We start from the raw sequence: 19,038 nt of genomic DNA on the forward strand, positions 1-19,038 counted from the left end.
AAACAAACTGAGGGTTGCTGGAGTGGGGGGTGGGGTGGGAGGAATGGGGTGAATGGGTGATAGACACTGGGGAGGGTATGTGCTCTGGTAAGTGCTGTGAATTGTGCAAGACTGTTGAATCTCAGATCTGTACCTCTGAAACAAATAATGCAATATATGTTAAGGAAAAAAAAAAAGAAGAAGATAGCAGGAGGGGAAGAATGAAGGGAGGGAACTCAGAGGGGGAGATGAACCATGAGAGACGATGGACTGTGAAAAACAAACTGACGGTTCTAGAGGGGAGGGGGGTGGGAGGATGGGTTAGCCTGGTGATGGGTATTAAAGAGGGCACGTTCTTCATGGAGCACTGGGTGTTATGCACAAACAATGAATTATGGAGCACTACATCTAAAACTAATGATGTAATGTATGGTGATTAACATAACAATAAAAAAAATTTTTTTTAAATCACCCATTTAAACTATTTAGTCAAAATAGTTGAAATTCATTAATGAAAAAAATATTCAATTTTCCCAAAAGAAATGACTTTTTATAGTAAACTAATAGATGTATTTATCTATATGGTTACATAAATATTTATGACTCTTTAGCCCATTTCCTTAATCATGTTAAATTACTAAAGACACCATGAGATTTAGCATGGATATGCTAAGTGTCCTCTGTGCCCTCCACTTAGCTTTTACTTCTTCTATTTACAGCCCACCTCAATGTCCACCATTCCATCCTCACTCTCAGCACACGACCTTGCCATAGAAAAAAGACATCACCTTCTTTCTCCATTTCCCTCCTTTTTATTTTTCAATATATCTATATCTTTCTTCATTTCCATCTTTTTTTCTCTCCTGTCTTTGAATGGTTTCCTTTCTTCTCCTTTTCAGAGCTAATTCCTCAAGCTGTGTCCTTGACCTCAACTCCTTCTGCCCTGCATGAACACAAGTTATTTCCTTCCTCTTCTGGATTACTGCCCCTTCACTATCTCTTTGAGTCCATAGAGTCTTCCATCCCATTTAAATTAAAGTGAACACATCTTCACTTCCTCCTGCTTCCTCTCGTAGCTGATGTTCTACCTGTTGCTTCTTAATGACTCTAAAAAAGACCCCTGGGGAAGCTCTGGAGGGGCTTAAGATAAAGCATATTTACATTCTAAATAGAGTACTGCCACTGTTGTGTGGATAAAAGCTTGGAAGAGAGCAACATGGTTGCTATCATTCTAGCAAAATAAAAATATGCTTTGGACTGGGATAATGACCATAGAAATAGAGAAAGGAAGTAGGATTGAGAGATATTTAGAAAGAACCAAGAGAACATCACTATTGATTGGATAGAAGAGGGCAATCAAAGATAACCCCAGGTTTGTTTCTACAGAGCAATGGGTAGGGGCAGAGGAGGTTAAAGTAAGTATATGAGTATTCCAAAAAAGAAATTCAACATCATAAAGGTGTCAGTTTTCCCTAAAATAACCTAGAGATTGAATATAATTCAATCAAAATTCTGACAGAGTTTTTAACAGATCTTGACAAGCTGAATTTAAAATGTATATAGAAGAGTAAAGGCCCAAGAATAAGCAGGAATTTTCTAGAGAAGAATATAGTGTAGGGACTAGCTCTACCAGATATCAATAATTACAATTAAATTATAATAATTAACTATCATAATAATTAAGACATTGTAGGGGCACCTGGATGGTTCAGTCGGTTGAGCATCCTACTCTTGATTTCAGCTCAGGTCATTATCTCAGGGTCATGAGACTGCAATGGGCTCCATGCTCAGCAGGGAGTCTGCTTGAGATTCTCTCTCTCTCCCTCTGCTCCTCCTCCCCCTGCTCTCTCTCTCTCTGTCTCCCTCTAAAAATAAATAAATAAATCTTAAAAAAGACATTGCACTATTGAGCCAGAGATAGAAAAACTGACCAAAAGAACAGAATAGAGAGCCCAAAATCAGATCTGCATATACAGGAATAGTTATGAGAGATGTACTGCTTCAGATCTTTGGGTTGAGAGAACCTCTCAATAAATGATACTAGAACACTTGAATATCCATATGGGGAAAATAGATATTTTATCACTTATCTCACACTCAAAGAAATCAATTTAAGTTAGAGTAAAGTCTTAAATGGAAAAAGGAAAACTTTTAAGCTTTTAGAAGAAAATATGGACCTTGGGATAGGGAAAAACTTCTTAAATGAGAATTTTTTTAAAGCCATGGCAATAAAACAAAAAATGTATTTATTCTATTACATTAAAATTAAGAACCTCTATAAAACCAGCCACAAATTGCAAGAAGATACATGGCACACACAACAACCAACCAAGGATTAATATACAGAATTTATGTTTTTAATGCCTAAAATCAATAAGAACAAGATAAGTAAACAAAAAATATGCTTAAGATATTGACGGGACAGGAAATATGAGTGGTTAACAAACATGTAAGAAGATGTTCAATCTGTGCTCAAACAGAGAAATGTGAATTAAGACCACAATGAGACATCAGTCTTTAGCTACCAAATTGACAAAAATAAAGTCTGATAACCAATTATAGTAGAGGATAGAGATCAATAGGCATACACATACATGACAGGTAGGAGAATAAATTGGTACAACCCTATGTAATAATGTGTCACTTTCTTGAAAGTTAGATATCCACATTCTCTACATACCAGCAATTCCACTTCTAGGAATATATCCTAGAAAACTACTCCACATGTTAACAGAATACATGAAAAAGAATATTTACAACAGTCCTACCCTTAAGAGGAAAAGAAATAACCCAAATGTTAACATAAGAACCAATAATAAATGTTACAATTTAGTTTTATAAAAAAAAAGTATGTAAGCCATCATTCTAAACACAATATAAAAACTCAATTAATAGGTTTAGTAAATGTTACACAAGACTTTTCACCTTGTTTCTCTTGGCCTTCATTTGGGCTTTTGCTAATAGAGTATACATGGTGAGCTCAGGCCTGTTCAAAGTGATCCCATCCAAGACCTGGATGGCCTTGTCATGGTTTCCACAAAATGAATAAATGAGTGCTTGCTGTATAGGACTCAACTCAAAGAGACCTAAAAGGAAAAGAAAGTTTATCAATACCTTTGCCAAGTATCTAGGATTTAGATATAATTATTTTAAAGAAGTCAAGCAATTCAATAATTTACCTTTGAAATATGGATTAATAAATCAATACAATACTAACATCTGTTTACCACCAACACACAATAAGACATTCCAATTACAAACAACAACAAAAATTTTTAAAAAATGGAAGTATAACCCTGGCATCTCCTATAATAATCTCTCACAAAACTCACTTCATTATGAAGCACTTAATAGTTGACTATGTACATGTGAAACTGAAGATATAAAGTTTCAAAATCTACATTTGATTAGAAGTAAACCTTTCATGTTATCCATACATAGCTATTGCAAACAGTATAAACATTTTTAGGAGGTATTTATTTTTTAATTAAGACAATTATAATTTTGCATTAATTATATTTACCTTTGTTCATTTCTGCTACTTGATAAATAGTAAACTTTGCAAGATCATAACATTTCATCATAAGAAGATATTGTCCTCTGGAAGAAATAATAACTTTTTAATTCTAAGCAGTTAAAAATAATTTTTTCTAAAATAAAATGTCTTATAACATGTCACATTTTTACAATTACAATACTTTTATTCATACTTACATATGTATGATAAAAACAATGCAAAAAATATAAACATTTTATGTAGTCTAAATAGACCAATTAGCATGCAGATGTAATGAAAATTTAGGAAAAGCGAAGCTGAAAGAAAAATACTCAATTTTTTTTCCCAATGACCTGTATTTTAAATTTTATACTCTAAGCCCACAGCTAACATAATACCTAGCAGTGAAAAACTAAGTTTTCCACTAAGATCAGGAATAAGACAAGAATGCCCATTCTTGCCACTTTTATTTAACACGTAAGTCCTAGCCACAGCAATCAGACAAGAAAAACAAATAAAAGGCATCCAAATTAGAAAGGAAGAGGTAAAACTCTCACTATTTGCAGATGATATGATACTATATATAGAAAACCCTAAGTACTCCAAAAAAAAAAAACTATTAGAACTAATAAATGAATTCAGTAAAGTTGCAGGATACAAAATGAATATACAAAAATCTGTTGTTTCCATACACTAAACAAGGAAAGATCAGAAAGAGAAATTTTTAAAAAATCCCATTTACAATTGCTTTAAAAAGAATCAAATTCCTAGGAATAAATTTAACCAAGGAGGTGAAAGATCTGTACTCTGAAAATTATAAGGCATTGATGGAAGAAACTGAAGATAACACAAATAAATGGAAAGATATTCAGTGCTTATAGATGGAAAATTAATATTATTAAAATGTCCATGCTACCCAAAGCGATCTAGAGATTCAGTGCAATCCATATCAAAATACCAATGGCTTTTTCATAAAACTAGAATAAATAATCCTAAAATTTGTATGAAACCACAAAAGACCCTAAATAGCCTAAGCAATCTTGAGAAAGAAGAACAAAGCTGGAAGTATCATACTCCCTGATTTCATATTATACTATAAAGCTATAGTAATCAAAGCAGTATGGTACTGGCACAAAAACAGACAACAGACAACAGAAGAGAATAGAGAGCCCAGAAATAAACACACACTTTGTATGGTCAGTCAATCTATGAAAAAGGAGGCAAGATTCTACAATAGAGAAAAGACAGTCTCTTTAATAAGTGATGCTGGGAAAACTAGGCAGCTATATGCAAAAGAATGAAACTGGACCACTTTCTTACACCATACAAAAAAATAAACTCAAAATGGGTAAAAGACTTTATCTAATGTAAAACCTGAAACTATAGAACTCCTAAAAGAAAACGTAGACCAAAAACTCTATTATTGGTCTTAGCAATATTTTTTTGGCTCTGTCTCCTCAAAGGAAACAATAGCAATAATAAACAAATAGGACTAACTACATTTAACTAAAAAATAAAAAGTTTTGCACAGCAAAGGAAACCATTAACAAAATGAAAAATCAACCTACTGAATGGGAGAAGATATTTGCAAATGTTATAGCTGATAAGGGGCTTATATCCAAAATATATAAAGAACTCATACAACTCATTACCAGAAAAAAACAAATAATCTGATTAAAAATGGGCAAAGGACCCTGAATAGATATTTTTCTAAAGAAGACATGTGGATGGCCAAAGGATGCTCAACGTCATTAATCATCAGGGAAATGTACATCAAAACCACAATGAGATATTACCTTATACCTGTCAGAATGGCTATTATCAAAAAGACAAGAAATAACAAGTACTGATGTGGAGAAAAGGGAACACTTGTGCACTGTTGATAGGAATGCAAATTGGTACAGCCACTATGGAAAACAGTATGGAAGTTCCTCAGAAAATTAAAAATAGAAATACCATATGATCTAGGAATTCTACTTTTGAATATTTATCCAAGGAAAATGAAACACTAATTCAAAACAATATATGCACCATTATGTCATTGCAGCATTATTTACCATACCTAAGATATGGAAGCAATCTAAGTGTCTATCAGTAGATGAATAGATAAAGAAGATGCATTATGCTAAGTGAAATAAGTCAGACTGGAAAAGACAAATACCGTATGATTTCACTTATATGTGGGATCCAAAAACCAAATGAACAAACAACAAAAGCAGAAACAGACCCATAAATACAAAGAACAGTTGCCAGAAGGGAGGGGGTGGGGGGGTAGGCAAAATAGGTGCAGAGGAATGGGAGGTACAGGCTTCCAGTTATGAAATGAATAAATCATGGGATGGAAGGTACAGCATAGGAAATATAGTCAATGGTATTGTAATAGTATTATTTGGTTGGTAGCTACACTTGTGGTAAGCATAGAACAAGGTATAGAGTTATTGAATCCCTATGTTGCACACCTGGAACTAATGTAACATTGTGTGTCAACAACACTTCAATTTTTAAGAAGATGTGGTATATATGTGCAACAGAATATTACTCAGCCATAAAAATTTCATCCATCCCCTCCACCCACCTCCCCTCTGGTAACCCTCTCTTTGTTCTCTATAGTTAAGAGTTGGCTTTTGGTTTGTCTCTTTTTTCCCCCTTTGTTTTGTTTCTTAAATTCCACATGTGAGTGAAATCATATGGTATTTGTCTTTCTCTGACTGGCTAGTTTATTTTGCTTAGCATTATAACCTCTAGATCCATCCATGTTGTTGCAAATGGCAAGATTTCATTCTTTTTTGTGGCTGAGTAGCATTCTACTGTAATATAAATATATATATATTTATATTTACATATACACACATCTTCTTTATCCATTCACCTATTGATGAACACTAGGCTGCTTCCATAGTTTGACTATTATAAATAATGCTGCAATAAACACAGAGATGCATACATATCTTTGAATTAGTGTTTTTGTATTCTTTGGGTAAATACCCAGTAGTGGGATTACTGGATCATAGCATAGCTTAAACAGTTGTGTTTTGATGCAAGGATAGAGCAAAGAGAAAGACTTAGTTATTTTATAATATAAATTATCTTAAAATTTAACAAATACAATAGCTCTATCTGACTTGCTAGTTGGAAGACGGCCATTGCTGGGAGATTAAATGTAAAAAGAGGAGACAAGAAGGATCAAGAGGGAAGTAAAGATCCCAATAGCTAGGTCATGTGCCAAGTTATCCCAAGAAAAACTCCATTTCTATGTTCATACCTTATTATATATAATTGGATTCCATCTGGCTGAAGGTGGATAGCACAAGATAACTCTCTTACTGCCTTTTTCAGTTTATGCAACTGTTGAGTGATAAACAGAAACTTTGCTTGTAATAAATACTGATTGCTTCCCTCCTGATGTTTCCCTCCCGCCCTTCAGCACAGAAATTTTGCAATAACATCTCCTAATACACACTTTTTAAGAATCATCAAAGCAAATAAGATACAGAGAAGTTTAAAAAAAGTTTATGATGCAAAGTCTTTGGTTCTTTAAAACCATCTATCTTTAATGTTGAAGAATGATTACACATATATATGTATATAATTTTACATAAATGTGATTATATCATACTTTATAGTTTGTTTTCCCTTTTCATTTAGCTTTTTGGTTTTTCTCCTTCAACCAGAATATCTTTTCCACTAAACTTTACTTCTGTTAATAAACTAGCATGCAAAGGATGGTAAAATAAAAACTAAAAGTAAATTCTACTTAAAAATAAGTGAGGTAAGGGGCGCCTGGGTGACTCAGTTGGTTGAGTGACCAACTCTTGATTTCAGTTCAGGTTATGATCTCAGGGTCATGAAACTGAGCGCTGTATCAGGCTCTGTGCTCAGTACATGGAATCTGCTTGAGATTCTCTCTCTCCCTCTCCCTCTGCTCCTCCCCATGCTTGCATGTGTGTGCTCTCTCTCCCTCTAAATAAATAAATGAAATCTTTAAAAAAAAATAAGGGAGGAAAAACAAGTTTGCACTTAATAAGTAAATGAATGAATAAAACAAAATACAAGAATAATGGAAATCATATGTTTAAAATCAATATATAATGCAAAGTAAACATTGAATCTTTCCTTAATACAGGTCACAGGAGCATAATCAGGATTTGTACAAATGTGGGAACAAAAACCTACTATAACTGGGAATATCACAAAAAGAGGACTATAGAGACCCCAGCAAAATGAATCTGGGACATCAACCACTCCTCTCACAATGCTGACACAGTGATACAAAGAGGAGAATGCATAGAACTAATGTGTGCACAGAAGTAGGCAGTAGCTCTTGAAATGTACAAGCTGGTCGGAGGAAATAGTGGGTGGAGTCAAAAGAAGGAACCCCAAAATAGGGAGTTTGAAATGTGTTTAAATAAATTTGAGAATTTCTGTGGAACTTCTGTGCTTCTCAAGCTGACCCTGCTCCGCTTGGTGTAATTAATAAACCATCTAGTCTTATTATGTCTGCATTGTTCCACCTGTTCCAATGTCTATACATTGAGGAACCCTGTTTGGAAAAGATGGAGGCTCACTGTCTGATCTTTATCAGCCCTCCTGGGTGGGACTTCTCCAGGCAGCCTTAGATTAGGTTCACTCTGGAGGCGAACCCACCTAGTAGCCATATGCGTTCTTCTATATAAAAACACAGGGTTTGATCTGCAATTGTTTTATTTACATGGGATCATATTGTACACACTTAACACTCTTTTCTGAGTCTTGCTTTTCTTATTCAACAATATCTCATGGAAACCTCTCTAAGTCGACGGTATTGTTCTAAGCACTATTTTTATTGACTAAATATTATTCTATGGTGTGAATACAACACAATTTATTCAACCATTACCACGTAGAGACTTTTTCCCCCTCAGAATAATGAGACTTTGAATAGATGTCCTTATATCCTGATATCATGCTGGTGCTTTGGGTTATAAGTGTGCCCAGAGGGAGTTCCAACTTCCCCAGAAGCCATCAGCTCCATCAACATGGAGTTAAGCAAAAGGACCACATACCACAAGTATGTCCATCCCTTCCCCAACAATAGTCAAGAGCAAACTTTCCCTGGGGACAATACTAAGTCTGCCCTGGGTCTTCTACCTCCATCATCAGGGTGGGAAGGACTTTGTGTGGGACTCTAGTCACACTGGGTCCTGAGATGTGGACAATGGAGAAGACCCTCTAACCAACTCTCAGTGGACAAGCAGTGTGAGCAAGAAATAAACCTTTGTTATTTTATTACCGTGATTTTTTAAGTGTTTTGGAGATTTTGGGGATGTGTGTGTGCATGTGTTAGTGTATGTATGTGTTTAACCATAGCACAAACTAGACTATCCTGACTGAAACCAGTGTGACAAGAGGACTTATAGAGGACAAGAGTAGAAAGGTAATAAGGAGCCAATTCCTGTGGCTCTTGTAGGCCTTTGGCTTTTGCAGGATTGGCTTTTATTCTGAGTGCAAGGGAAGCTATTAAAGGGTTGGGCAAAGTGAAATAATCTGACATGTTTTAACAGGATCATTATAGCTGCTGTGTTGAAAATCCATCAAAAAGTAGTAAAGAACAGAAGCAAGAAGACCAAGAGTTCCCTGCAATAATCCTGGTGAGGAATGACAGTGTCTTGGACAGGACGATTAGTGGTGGAGTGGTAAATAGGGATATCTATCTTGAAAGGTAGAAACAACAGTAGTGTTTATCTCTGAAAAGCCAGATTTGGTTGGAATCAGGGAGGATTTTTCTATTTATTCCATTGTTTGACTTCATAACACTAAAGATAAATTACATTTTTTATTTAAATAACTTATAAAATTTAAACAAAATATAAAGGTAAGTGTGAATGAGTAGGATCTCATTATATGCATGGATCCCATTCTACAAACCCACCTGCTCACTATAGACATACACACACACACAGTCAAAACCAAACGTTAACAGTAGTTGTCTCTAGAGAATAAAATTATGGATGGTTTTCAACTTACTTGCATACATATATTACATGAAATAAATATATATTGTTTTTGGAATACAGAAAAGGTTATTATTTTTTAAAAAATGAAAGACAAAAATTCATGCCTTATAAGTAGAGGCTTTATACATAGGTAATTATAGTTAGCTACATCTACTTAATATTTATTGCTTGAAAATGCATTAGTCTCTATAATTAACTGAAAACAAATACATTAATATACAAAAATTATATTGAACAGGTGGATATCCAGAAAATTAAAACTTTTTTTTTAAAAAATCAAGGTTTTCAAGACTTAAATACCTTCTGATAGGTTTCTGCTCGACAAATATAGCTTTGAATATGTAAAGGATCAAGTCTAATAGCCTCAGAAAAATGCCAAGTGGCTTCAAAGTAGTTATCCAAGTACAGCAGATGTATGAGGCCAATATTTATGTAAGCCAAAATAACAGTTCTAAAAAAAATGAGAAAACAAAATCTTGTTAGACATTTTAATTATTCCAAATGTTTCCCAATTTTGTATGAACCTGTGAAATACATACATCAATATATATCAGGTTTTTTTAATGTTTTACTAAAGCAAAGTAAATCAATTAACTATTCTCTATTAAAAACTATAAACACCTTTATAAAATCCTTAGTAGAGAATCAACATTTGTAGAGTCTATGCTAGGAACAGAATTCCTGAAGTCCCCAGGCAATACTTTACTCTTCCTTGACTTAATCTTGACTTACCTTGAATTACAAGCTTAGTTTTTCTCAATTTAAAAGTTTCCACTTCAGGCTATGTTGCCTTTGCCCTGAGTAAAAGAGAAACAGTAACATTCCCAAAGCCTGGAGTTAAAAATCCTCTCCATGTAGGTATAACCCAGCTTCTTTTCTATGTCAAATAACTGTATTTTTTCTCTCTTACAATCAAAAAATTTTCAATATAGAAATGGTCTTAGAAATTACTTTGTCTAATGCTTCTATTTCAAAATGAGGAAGACTATATATCCTATAGCCCAGCTTTATTAGAAGCCTGGACCCTTTGCCTAAAAGACATCAAAGTTCGTGCTGCCCATTTTTTGGCTTTTTTGCAACTGAAACTCTTTTCCTTCCTTTCCTGGCTCAAAAATACCCAAAAGAAAACTACTGTGGCCATTTTGGAGCCATTCTCCATGTCTTTCCTGAGTCAAGCTTAAAGTTTACCTTATCTAAGCTAGATAAACAGTCTGCTGGTTGGCATGGAATTGGCATGCTTTGTTACTTTCTTGACACCTTTCATTTTAATGAATGCTTCACTGAAAAGAAAGGAAATTAATTCTATGTTTTAGAGCTGAGGTTTCTGACTAGTGTGTGCAACTTTCAGTCTTTGTTTCTTACTGAACCTATGTTCTAATGGAATTGGTTTTTTTCTTTGGCTTTACTATGCAAAATGGAGTCGGAGGTTCTAAATAGAGAGTTCTTCCTATTGAGTCATATGTGTTGTGCATAGCAAAAACAAGCAGAATATTTTCTCATTATTTTAAAAGTTGATGACAGTCTTTCATGAAGTTAACTTCAAAAAGCCCTAACCTGGGCATCCCCACACTGCTGTAAATAATTTTATGTTGTTATCTGCGGATTGGACTCCTCTCAAATGCATTCAATCTCTAAAATTTGCAAAAGTATCTGAAACAAGCCGATGTTGGAAATAGGTCTTATTTTAGAAGTAGTCTTATTTTCAGAAGTAGTATTCTGTTTCTAAGATGGCTTTACAATTATCTCATTTTACAAGGTTATTAATGATGTGGGGAAAGGACTTTTTCTTTCATTTTTTTCTTAACTTTATACAAAAGTGAAATCAATAAGACTATAAGGAAAACATACCTTTCTAGAGAAATAACAGTTTCAAAGTCACAGATTGCCAGCAACCAAAGTTTTAGATCTGCATAGAGTATGCCCCGATGTAGAAAACAACCAAGATTCTCATAGCCATCATTTATGAGAACTTAAAAATAAAAAATATATAGTTTATTCAGGTTCTGAACAAAAATATCTGAGTTATATTTTAGTCTTCACCCTTCCTATCACTTATTCTTCAAATTTTTTTTTTATTTATTCATTCGAGACACAGAGATACAGAGAGAGAGAGAATGTGAGCAGGGGGAGAAGCAGAGGGAGGGGGAGAAGCAGGCCCCCTGCTGAGCAGGGAGCCGGATGTGGGGCTCGATCCCAGGACCCTGGGATCATGACCTGAGCCGAAGGCAGACGCTTAACCATCTGAGCCACCCAGGCGCCCCACTTATTCTTCAATTTTAATATTTTATAAAACAGGTCTGTGATGAGTGTATTTATTTGATGAGTAAGAAATAGCATTCACATAAAAAGTGTATGTGCTATAAGTAACAATGTGGCTATCAAGTTTCAAAAACTCATTAAAACTGGAAGAAATCCTGGTGGTAATCTAGGATAGTCCACTCACTTTGTAGATCAAGAGATTAAGGTACAAAGGTACACAGTCATGTTGCAAGTCAATGGCAAAGATGGAATCTAACCTCTGATTCACTTCAGTGGATGGCAGTCAGAAGGGCACCCTTGCCCTTGATGGCCTGTTAATTATCAGGAGGGCATTGCTATTGGCCGTAAAACAGGCTCTGGTACAACTCCAGACTGGGGCAGATGGCAGAGATCAGGATACAACTCATCAACAAGGGAAGGGCAGCTCAAAGAGGCTACTCCAAGGCCAGCAGAACTTGGAGTTAAGGCAGGTAACTCATCTGTGCTTGTCCCAAATAATAGGAGTATGGGGCAAAAAGAATCCTCTCTCAGTTCTCCAGGTGTGTGTCTCTCATCTGTAACTGGTCTAGAGGTCATCTCATGTCTCTTCACTTATTAATTTTCCCTTCACTTTCAAAAGCATGTTAGTGAATTATATGGGTTTTCCACAACACTTGATCCATATCTTCTAAGCTTCTCAGGCCCATTCTGGCTGAGAAGGGAAAGTTTTGCCAAAAATGTGCATAATGCTCACAGTCTGGGATACAAATATTCACAGTACTAGACTTTGGGAAGTATATCTAGTGTAAGCAATGATCATATAGATTAAATAAATAATCACATGAAGGCAATCTGACTGCTCCATTCACAGTATGATTGGCCAGCAAAGAGCAAGTCAGCTGCAGTTTTGGTGGTTGGTCTAGGAAAATTAAAAAATTATTCCTAAGGAAAAAAATATTAGAATTACTTCACTTCTCTGTGCCTCCATTTCTTCATCAGGAATGAAAATAATACCTACCTCATAGCATTATTCTGCATATTAATTGAGACACTCCATATACAGCATTTAGAATAGTGTTTGGCAAGTAGTAAAATGCCCAATAAATGTTAGATATTATTATTACTTGGAAAAATATCTTAAGGGTCCTTTTTGATTGTGGAAGATAAAACTCTTTAGGCTAGCTTATAGAAAAGGATTAAAGTAAAAAATCAAGCTGGTCTGCTCTGAATAGTTAAATAACAGGGATTTTGTATTGTTGTGATAGTCTAGAAAAGAGGGAGTGAGGAGTCAACAACTTGGAGAAGAGGGAAGTATGAGAAAGAGACTTTTAGAGATGACTGAAGAGAAAGGAGGTTGGCCAGATGGCAGATGGACAGGGCTGACAGACAGAAACAAACTTCAAGAAATAGGGGTGTGCTTGACCTTCAAATTTAAATGTCTCTGCTAAATTTATCCTTTGAACCCCAAGGTGTTCATGAACAGTAAACACAAGAATTGTGTGGATGAGCAAAAATGGAGAATCAATCAGGGAGCAGAAATTAGATGCAAAGATTATACAAGAAACAAAAATTTAACTTAGTCCTGCCTTCCAAAAATCCTTAGAAATAGAAGGGAGAGCACCAGAATACTCTCAGAACATAAAATGGACTTTGAGTTACTTTATTTGAATATTCATGGGAAGGGTGGCCTCAGAAGGCAATCATCTTATATTGCCTTCCCTGAGGAGCTGTGCAATTCTCTTTATAAGAGTCTAGTTGTCTCTTAATCTCTAGATACTGCCTCATCTAGAATGATGGAATTCTAGCGCTTTGCACCCAGGGGAACACAGCCATGTTTGGAATGCTGGTCTCTGGCTAGAATTATCCAATCACAATGGGCTAATTTATTCAGCTGGGAACTGTGTACTGAGAACTTACTCTATGCCCAGAATTGTGTGGGGCATATTTATATACCAAGAACACATTGCTATAGGGTAAAGTGGAAATGGTTACTTTTAGCTATTGGCATCCTATCACTAAGGATTCTCAAAGTTCATTTTTAGTGTAAGTTACACACACATGTAAGTACAAACACATTCACATTCACTAAAACGGCATATAGGAACACTTTTAGCTAAACCATTGTAGCTTGTAAATACATATGAAAAAATATATATATATTAATATATACCTATATATAACTACATAAAAATATACATAGTATATTAATCATCGCATATTAGTAGTACATTCTATGAAAGTGAACTGCTGAACTTCAAATTCTTATTTATGTGCAGTTGAAGGTGAAGTACCTGAAACGCTATAATCCTGTAGTGCTCTAAAAGGGCTACTCTTTCTAAATAAGCAGGCTCTATAATACAAAGCTAACCAGTTATTAGGATCTAAGTGAATTGCAACAGAAAAATCTTGAGTTGCTTGCTTATAAAATTGCCGTTTAAAATATGCTCTTCCTCTGTATGTCCTAGAAAAAGAAAAAAAAAATCATTTTACTATATATTGCAAAATACACATTTTCTCTTTTTGGTAAATGTTCACAACTAATTTTGTATTTGAATAACAATCTGTGATTATTTCCACTTGCTTCCCAAAAAAGTTTAGTGATGATGCTAATAGCAAAAAAAAAAAAGAAGAAGAACTTTTTATAAATAATCAATTATACTTTATTGTACATATAACTATATGCTTATTAATAATATGCTATATGCTAATTATATGCTTAGTAACTATATTATATTTCTTGCACCTATCAGAGAGGTGTGTCAAAAAAGTAAATATGAGATTTACTTATTTTTATTGAGTACCCAAAATGTTAGACTTTAATTTGTATAACATTGTTCTCTAGAAAAACCAAATAACCCATTTTGAAGGAAACGGGCCTCAGTGAGTGGAGTTGTTAGATTTTTCCCTGGCACTGAAGATACACCCAAATAAATGGGAGGCTGCTTTACATGGATGAAATGTATTTCATCACTTGTGTGATTGGATTTTATCTCTATTAACTTCTGACTCCAATTCTGAAATTATCATTGACCTATATCAATTCCTGAAAATTCTATTTTCAGTCATTTAATAATGTAAAGCAAATCAGCTTTTAGAAATAAAATAGACAATTAAGGAAAAACAGGAAGTAGGTTACCTGCTGTGAAGAAGTTAAATCCAGTTTGGTGAGGTGGGGGTGGGGTGTGGGTAGGAGATAAAGAGATGTTCAAGAAAGTTATATCATGAAACCAATGATAATTTGGAGAAAAGAGTGCATACCAGACAGGTAACAAAGGTCTTTCAAAAGCACTAAGCATCTAGAGGGACACCTGGGTGGCTCAGTCAGTTAAGTGTCTGACTTCAGCTCAGATCCTGATCTCCCATTGGGCCTCAAGAGGGGACCCACCCCAGCTCAGCAGGGAGTCTGCTTGTCCCTCTCCAACTCCCCCTCCCCTTGCTCATGTTCTCTTTCTCTCTCTCAAATAAATAAACAAAATCTTAAAAAAAAAAAAAAGCACTAAACATCCTGAAACCCAGGATATTTTATCCTGCAGCAAAATGTTTTTTGCCTCATCTTTAAGAGATGTCTTATTTATTTTCTAATGAATACAAGAATTTTATATTTATTTTTAATGATTTCTGTTTGTTAAGAATAACCCTAATATTTTTCAGCATATACATAATTCTGAACTTAAAATTTACAGAATAAACCTTCAGCAATATTTTTGTAAGATGCCATTAAGTCATGTCAATTCTTCAAACACACTGACTTTTACATCCTTTCCTTATTTTGTTTCCATTGCCTCATACTTCAGATCCTCATCAACTCACATCTGTGCTACTATTTTACTCCATTCCTAGCTCTAGAGTAATAAGATTTATCAATAGGTAATAAAGATCTCTTTTCTCAAAAATTTTCAACAAACCTCTATTGACAATGGAAGGAAGCCAAATTCTATATAGTCTTCTATAAGATAGTACCATCTTACAATATCTTGAATTAATCTTCTTGTTCTTCTCCAACTAATTTGATGCTGTTTGGTGCAAGAGTTCTAGCACCACAGTTAGCCAAGTTGTGAGTACAAAGGAAAAGTTCTTGAAGGAAATTAAAAGTGCTACTCCAGTGAACATTATGAATGATAAGAAAGTGAAACACCTTATTGCTGATAATGGAGAAAGTTTGAGTGGTCTGGATAGAAAACCAAACCAGCCACAACATTCCCTTAAGCTAAAACTAATCCAGGGCAGGGCCCTCACTCTCTTCAGTTCTGTGAAGGCTGAGAGACAGTGGGAAGCTGCAGAAGAAAAATTTAAAGCTAGCAGAGGTCAGTTCATGTGGTTTAAGGAAAGAAGCTGTCTTCATTACATCAAAGTGCAAGGTGACTAGACATAAAAAGAATATCACCACATTATTCTACTTAAATAAAGTTTAAAAAACGGGCAAAATTAAACTAAGAATGTTTAGTGATACACATACTTATGTGATGAAACTATAAAGAACTACAGGAGTCATTAAAATGGAAACCAGGACAGTGGTTACCCTCTGGGGGAGGCAAAGGCACAAAGGGGTCTCTAGGGTGCTGGAAATGTTTCTTGACCTGGTAATAGTTACACGGGTATTTACATTGTGATAAGTCATTAAGTTGTACATTTGTATACTTTTCTGGATGCATGTTTCATGTTACTATAAAAAATTTCAATATTGAACAAATTGTGAGTGAAAAAAAGAGCAGGTATGACTATATACACATTTTAAATCTCTTCAAAACAAAATTTAGATTAAAAGAAAAGCAACAGGGGTGCCTGGGTGGCTCAGTCATTAAGCATCTGCCTTCAGCTCAGGTCATGATCCCAGGGTCCTGGGATCGAGCCCCACATCCGGTTCCCTGCTCTGCGGGAAGCCTGCTACTCCCTTTCCCACTCCCCCTGCTTGTGTTCTCTCTCTCGCTGTGTTTCTCTGTCAAATAAATAAATAAAATCTTTAAAAAAAAAATTAAGAAAAAAAAAGAAAAGCAACAAAATGAAAATTGTATTATGCACCACAAGGTTGGAAAAACAAAGTTTATTATTGAAGTTATGATATTACAGAAATCTACATAAACAGTTCTCTGTGCTCAGTGAATAAAAAGGATATGAAAAGAAATTTAAAGAAAAAATATAGGTCAATATTTTAAAAATTGATAATGTAACTAGCATTTAGGAAATACAAATGAAACCACTCTAAATTGCCACTTTATGACTATTAAATTAAATTACCCACTACTGTTAGGATATAGTTAAAGATTTTCATTCACTGGTAGCAGTGAAAATTGACTTCACTATTTCTAGAGCTGTCTGATGTATTTCAAGCAATTTTCTTTCCTGGGAATGAATTTTTAAAAAATAATAATTTCAAAAATCACATCTAAAATAATTCTTACCTGGCTTGAGAATTTTGGGGATCTATATTTAATAGAGCTGTAAAATCTTGTATGGCTGAAATCCAGTTTTCATTTTCATAGTGAAACGTCCCACGTTTCAATAATGCATCTGTTCTTTTGGGATCATAAAAAATACACTACATGGGGGAGGTAGAAGGGAGGCACAAAAACATAGCACATTATGAAAAAACAAAAAACACAAGAAAAGTATATGATCTCATAGCAAATTAAGTGTACTACAACTACATTTTTAAACTTCAGATTACATAAAAGCAAACTACTTTAAGATGTCTAAACTTTCAAATTTGCATTTAAAGACCACGTCTTTAGTCTTTAGAAGTGCTTGGGTTGCACAGTCTGTTAAGCATTTGACTCTTGGTTTCAGCTCAGGTCGTAATCTGAGGGTTGTGAGATCCAGCCCAAGTGGGGCACTCGTTTGCTCTCTCTCTCTCTCTCTCAAATAAATAAATAAATTTTTAAAGACCATGTCTTTAGGAAGAGCATTTATCATCAAATTCTAAAAAGGGGAGGTTTTCTGAGGGAGAAAAAAAAAAAACAGCATATATAAGGAGCCAAGGCTTTTGCCCACTGAACTTTTTACTGATAAATCTTCTTTGGGGTGTGTGGGTGGCTCAGTCAGTTAAGCGTCTGACTCTTGATTTTGGCTCAGGTCATGATCTCAGGGACATGGGACCAACCCCCGAGTCAGGCTCCACACTCAATACAGAGTCTGCTTAACATTCTCTCTCTCCCTCTCCCTCTGCCCCTCCCCCTGCTCTCTTGTATTCTCTCTCTCTCTCAAATAAATAAAATCTTTTAAAAAACAAGATATGATAGATCACAGCATTTATCCTAATTAAAGATGATACATATTAGACCACATCAAGGCTGACTCAATCAAATCAAATATGTATTAATCTAGTCCCTAAAATGGTGAAAAGAAATGAATTGGTATTGGTTTATTCATTTCACAATGACATACAAGGCAAGAGCAAACAGACTAAATCATTGTGTACTCTGTTGTAAACTCCTTGCCTATTGATAGTGGGGGTGAAAAAGTGAAGCACAAGGACTACTGAGTATTTTTAAAACAGGAGGAAAAAAAAACCTAAAGATTTTGAAGATTGTTTGACCTCAAGTGGCTGCATTAGTCAATGCATGGAGGAAGTGAACAGGAATAGATAATCTAGTGATTTCAATATTTTCAAAAGAGATTTTTGGTCACTTCTAAAGTAGAAGTGATCAAAACTTACAAGCTTCTCCTGAAGCAAAAGAATGTCAAGTATGTGGTTAACCATCATGGATTAAGAAACAGGGCAGCTGGCTGTTCCCTTGCTGTACAGAAGCTTTTTATCTTGATGAAGTCCCAAAAGTTCATTTTTGCTTTTGTTTCACTAGCTTTGGAGATGTATCTTGAAAGAAGTTGCTGTGGCTGATGTCAAAGAGATTACTGCCTATGTTCTCCTCTAGGATTTCAATGGATTCCTGTCTCACATTGAGGTCTTTCATCCACTTAGAATATATCTTTGTGTATGGTGTTAGAGAATGGTAGAGTTTCATTCTTCTGCATGTGGCTGTCCAATTTTCCCAGCACCATTTATTGAAGAGACTGTCTTTTTTCCATTGCATATTTTTTCCTGCTTTGTCGAAGATTAGTTGACCATAGAGTTGAGGGTCCATATCTGGGCAAAACAAAGAGGCAACCCACAGAGTGGGAGAAGATATTTGCAAATGACACTACAGATAAAGGGCTGGTATCCAAGATCTATAAAGAACTTCTCAAACTCAACACCCAAAAAACAAATAATCAAGTCAAAAAATGGACAGAAGACATGAACAGACACTTCTCCAAAGAACACATACAAATGGCTAACAGACACATGAAAAAATGTTCATCATCATTAGCCATCAGGGAAATTCAAATCAAAACCAC

At 34.9% G+C, this 19,038-nt stretch overlaps 1 protein-coding gene across 2 annotated transcripts in view; it reads right to left on the reverse strand.

The window, feature by feature from the left end:
• The window catches only part of TTC6 (tetratricopeptide repeat domain 6), a 180,551-nt gene that overhangs the window by 36,217 nt on the left and 125,296 nt on the right, over nucleotides 1-19,038 (reverse strand). Inside the window, exons 14-20 of one of the 2 annotated variants that reach the window (XM_081829680.1) lie at nucleotides 17,106-17,242; nucleotides 13,998-14,167; nucleotides 11,317-11,437; nucleotides 9,769-9,919; nucleotides 6,738-6,820; nucleotides 3,503-3,579; nucleotides 2,905-3,065 (exon numbers count right to left, since the gene is read on the reverse strand). In XM_081829680.1, the coding sequence (XP_081685806.1) occupies nucleotides 2,905-3,065; nucleotides 3,503-3,579; nucleotides 6,738-6,820; nucleotides 9,769-9,919; nucleotides 11,317-11,437; nucleotides 13,998-14,167; nucleotides 17,106-17,242 (900 nt within the window). Of the gene's footprint in view, nucleotides 1-2,904; nucleotides 3,066-3,502; nucleotides 3,580-6,737; nucleotides 6,821-9,768; nucleotides 9,920-11,316; nucleotides 11,438-13,997; nucleotides 14,168-17,105; nucleotides 17,243-19,038 lie in introns of those variants that run through there. The other variant, XM_081829681.1, reaches the window with a different exon arrangement.

The sequence above is a fragment of the Leptonychotes weddellii genome, chromosome 9, assembly GCF_054177405.1.
Source record: "Leptonychotes weddellii isolate Sample4059 chromosome 9, ASM5417740v2, whole genome shotgun sequence".
Taxonomy (NCBI): Eukaryota; Metazoa; Chordata; class Mammalia; order Carnivora; family Phocidae; genus Leptonychotes; species Leptonychotes weddellii.